The sequence below is a fragment of the Sciurus carolinensis genome, chromosome 7 (genome assembly GCF_902686445.1).
Source record: "Sciurus carolinensis chromosome 7, mSciCar1.2, whole genome shotgun sequence".
In the NCBI taxonomy this organism is placed as follows: domain Eukaryota; kingdom Metazoa; phylum Chordata; class Mammalia; order Rodentia; family Sciuridae; genus Sciurus; species Sciurus carolinensis.
This window is the reverse complement of record NC_062219.1, coordinates 87,952,602-87,955,517: the sequence shown is the minus strand read 5'-3', so window position 1 is coordinate 87,955,517 and position 2,916 is coordinate 87,952,602. Positions and strand designations below refer to the sequence as shown.

The following is a 2,916-nucleotide window of genomic DNA, read 5'->3' as shown; positions in this document are numbered from 1 at the left end:
TGTACTGCTTTTGGACAGAGGGTCTGGTTCCAAATATCTCCAGCAATTCCTATGGTGGTACACCTTGCTGATTTTTTTTTTTTTTTTTTTTTTTTTGGCTAAAAAATACAGAAGTTTATTGGGTACTCTGACATCCCAGACAGGTGGATGGATGGAAAAGCTCCCACAGACTCATCAGTGATCAAGTTTAAAAGCTATTCTAAGCAAGGGAGATTTCTTCATCATGATGCTTTATATTGTTTCTTCTTTTCATTTTCTTCTTTTTCTTTTTCAATTTCAGCACCATATTTCTCACTTTCTTCAGGATTTAGAATCTTGAGGGGCTGATCTCGCCTCATGACAGCAAGTTCAATGTTTTTGCCACCTGACTGGACCACTTCCAGGAGGGCCTTGATCACCAGCTTGATGGTCAGGTCATCTGTCTCAATGGCTTCTTCAGTATAGTTCTTCTCTAGGAACTCACGCACTGACTTGGCAACCCGGCCTATGGCGTTGGCCTTCCAGGCATGGTATGTGCCCAAGGGGTCGGTCTGATAGAGTCTGGGAGTGCCATCAAAGTCAAAACCCACAATGAGGGCAGAGATGCCAAACGGCCTGCACCCATTGCTCTGTGTATAACGATGCTTCAGACTGGCGATGTAGCAGGTGATATACTCCACGGTGACAGGGTCCTCCACAGTTAGCAGGTGGCTCTGGCACTCTACCTGGGTCCTATTGATAACTATCCTTGCATCTGCAGTGAGGCCTGCAAAGGCCATGCAGATATTGTCATCCAAAGCAGAGATCTTGCACACTGTTCTTTCATCTTGTACTTTGGCCACTGATTTCTTTTCCACCCCAAGAACAACAATGTCCCTTCCTTGAACACCAACTGCAGTGGAGCCCTTCTTGACGGCCTCCTGTGTGTACTCCACTTGGAAGAGGTGGCTGTCCGACGAGAAGATGGTGATGGCACGATGGTAGCTCATGCCAGCTGGGTGTGCAACTCTAACCGCCACTCAAAAGCTCACACTCACGGCCCCTTGGTGATTTCTTATTTGTATAATTTGACTTTTTGCCCCTATAGATCCTGTAGATCCCATGAAAATCACAATTGCCTTTTTCACTGCAAAACCATGAATATGGACACATCAAAGACAATCAATATTAAATGATGAAAACCATTTGAAAAAATATACACAAGAGTGAAGAAAGAGATGTAAATATATAACATGAAATCAACTTCAATAATAAATTATACTATGCAGATAACACAGACTCTCATGCTATTCCAACATCAATACATTCCTCAGATCTCTTATTTATGAAATTTAGTTCCTCTCTGAATGTCACCCTATTCTCCCATCCTCATTCAGTTAGTCGCTTCTTATGTGTGTTCCTTCAGTACCATATTCTTAAGGCTTACAGTAGTTTGAGATTCTCTATATATCTCCAAAATCATGAGAGGTGAAGCTGAGAGTGTGTGTGTGTGTGTGTGTGTGTGTGTGTGTGTGTGTGTGTGTGTGTGTGCTGTTTGTAAAGGAAGTAAGAGTTGTCATCCAAAGTTTCTCCCATGAGAGATATTAGGACAGACATAAAAACAGCTCTAGGATCTGCTAAAATAGTGTTGGCACCTTATCTCTGGCTCCACTGAGGTGCCAAGGAAGAGAATCTGGACTTCAAGTTGCAAATCCAAGGATGAACTGATCAAGGATAGAATAACAACAACATGTACAAGGAGGATTTTGCAATATTCTGGGTGAAACAGGATGAAGACATAAATAAAAGCAGAGGTTATAGACATGGAAAAACAGTATTGAAGGACATCTGAAAGTGGCACTAAGCTGCTTTCGCTGATCACTAACCAAATTCAGGTCTTCATTATCTGTCTCCTGTCTGTCAACTTGTGAACTCAAAGATCATATGGCTCAATCCCAGGCAATGTTCTGATCAAAGAAAGCTCAAAACTGTGAGCAAATATTTCTTTAATTTTAATATTGATACAAGGCACAAGGTTTTGCTTGCCTTTTTTTATAACCATGAAGAGAATGCAGCTACATGGAGTTTAAGGAGCATGGTTAGATTCCACATCTCTCTTGCTCTTTTCCTCATACTTGGCTGCACTCTTTCCCTCCAAATTCTCCAAATCCTGTTCCAGCAGCTCTTTCCTCAGCCTATTTTGCCTCTTGATCTTTGCAATCCTTTATTTTGTTCCGTTCCCCCAGCTCCCATTTATCTTCCCCCATCATTTTTTTTATCACCTGATTTCCCCTAAAGTTAGTCGGGCATCTTTAGATCCTTTCTCTCAAAGTGGAGGAAAGGGAATAAATACTAGATAAAGAACCAAACCCCGTTTTGGAGGCAGATTGAAAAAGCAAAGCCAGATTCAAATTTTGTCCCAACAATGTAACCAATCTCTCTGACTTTCATTCTTGAAGAGTAGGTGGTGAAGAGTGGGAAAAGGTGGTGGGAGAGAGAGGTGGAGGGTGATTTCTCAGAAGGCTAGTAGAACTGAGAGCATGAGGCTAATATGAGTGCTATGATTTTCCAGTTTACACCTGCAAGTGTAAACAAGAAACTTTCTGAGTCCTCACGCTCATCTCTTCTCCTAAGAATATTGGAACCCACTGCAGTTCTCTGAGTGTTTACTTGCATATTATCTTAAGTATCCATTACATTTCTCTTATTGTGATTGTACAGATAGACTTTCCGAATATGGTTTCAATATCAGCATGTAGGCTCCCTGTAAATAACTCTGAATCCAACATAGGTTTTCACTGCCTGGGTTGTTAGTAATTACCAAGTGCAGACTGGCACATGATCTCTGGTATTCTTCTATTTTTTTTCTGACTTGACTCTGCATCCTTAATAGCTACAATTACTTAAATAAAACTTATTATATACCAGGAATGTTTTTAGAACTACACATTTATTAAC

General features: G+C 41.0%; 1 protein-coding gene across 1 annotated transcript; it reads right to left on the bottom strand.

Moving 5' to 3' along the window:
* Nucleotides 1-205: 205 nt before the first annotated feature.
* LOC124988985 (proteasome subunit alpha type-7-like) lies at nucleotides 206-968 on the bottom strand. The gene has a single exon (XM_047558864.1). The coding sequence runs from the start codon at nucleotides 966-968 to the stop codon at nucleotides 222-224; it is 747 nt and encodes a 248-aa protein (XP_047414820.1). The 3' UTR covers nucleotides 206-221.
* Between the last annotated feature and the right edge of the window lie 1,948 nt (nucleotides 969-2,916).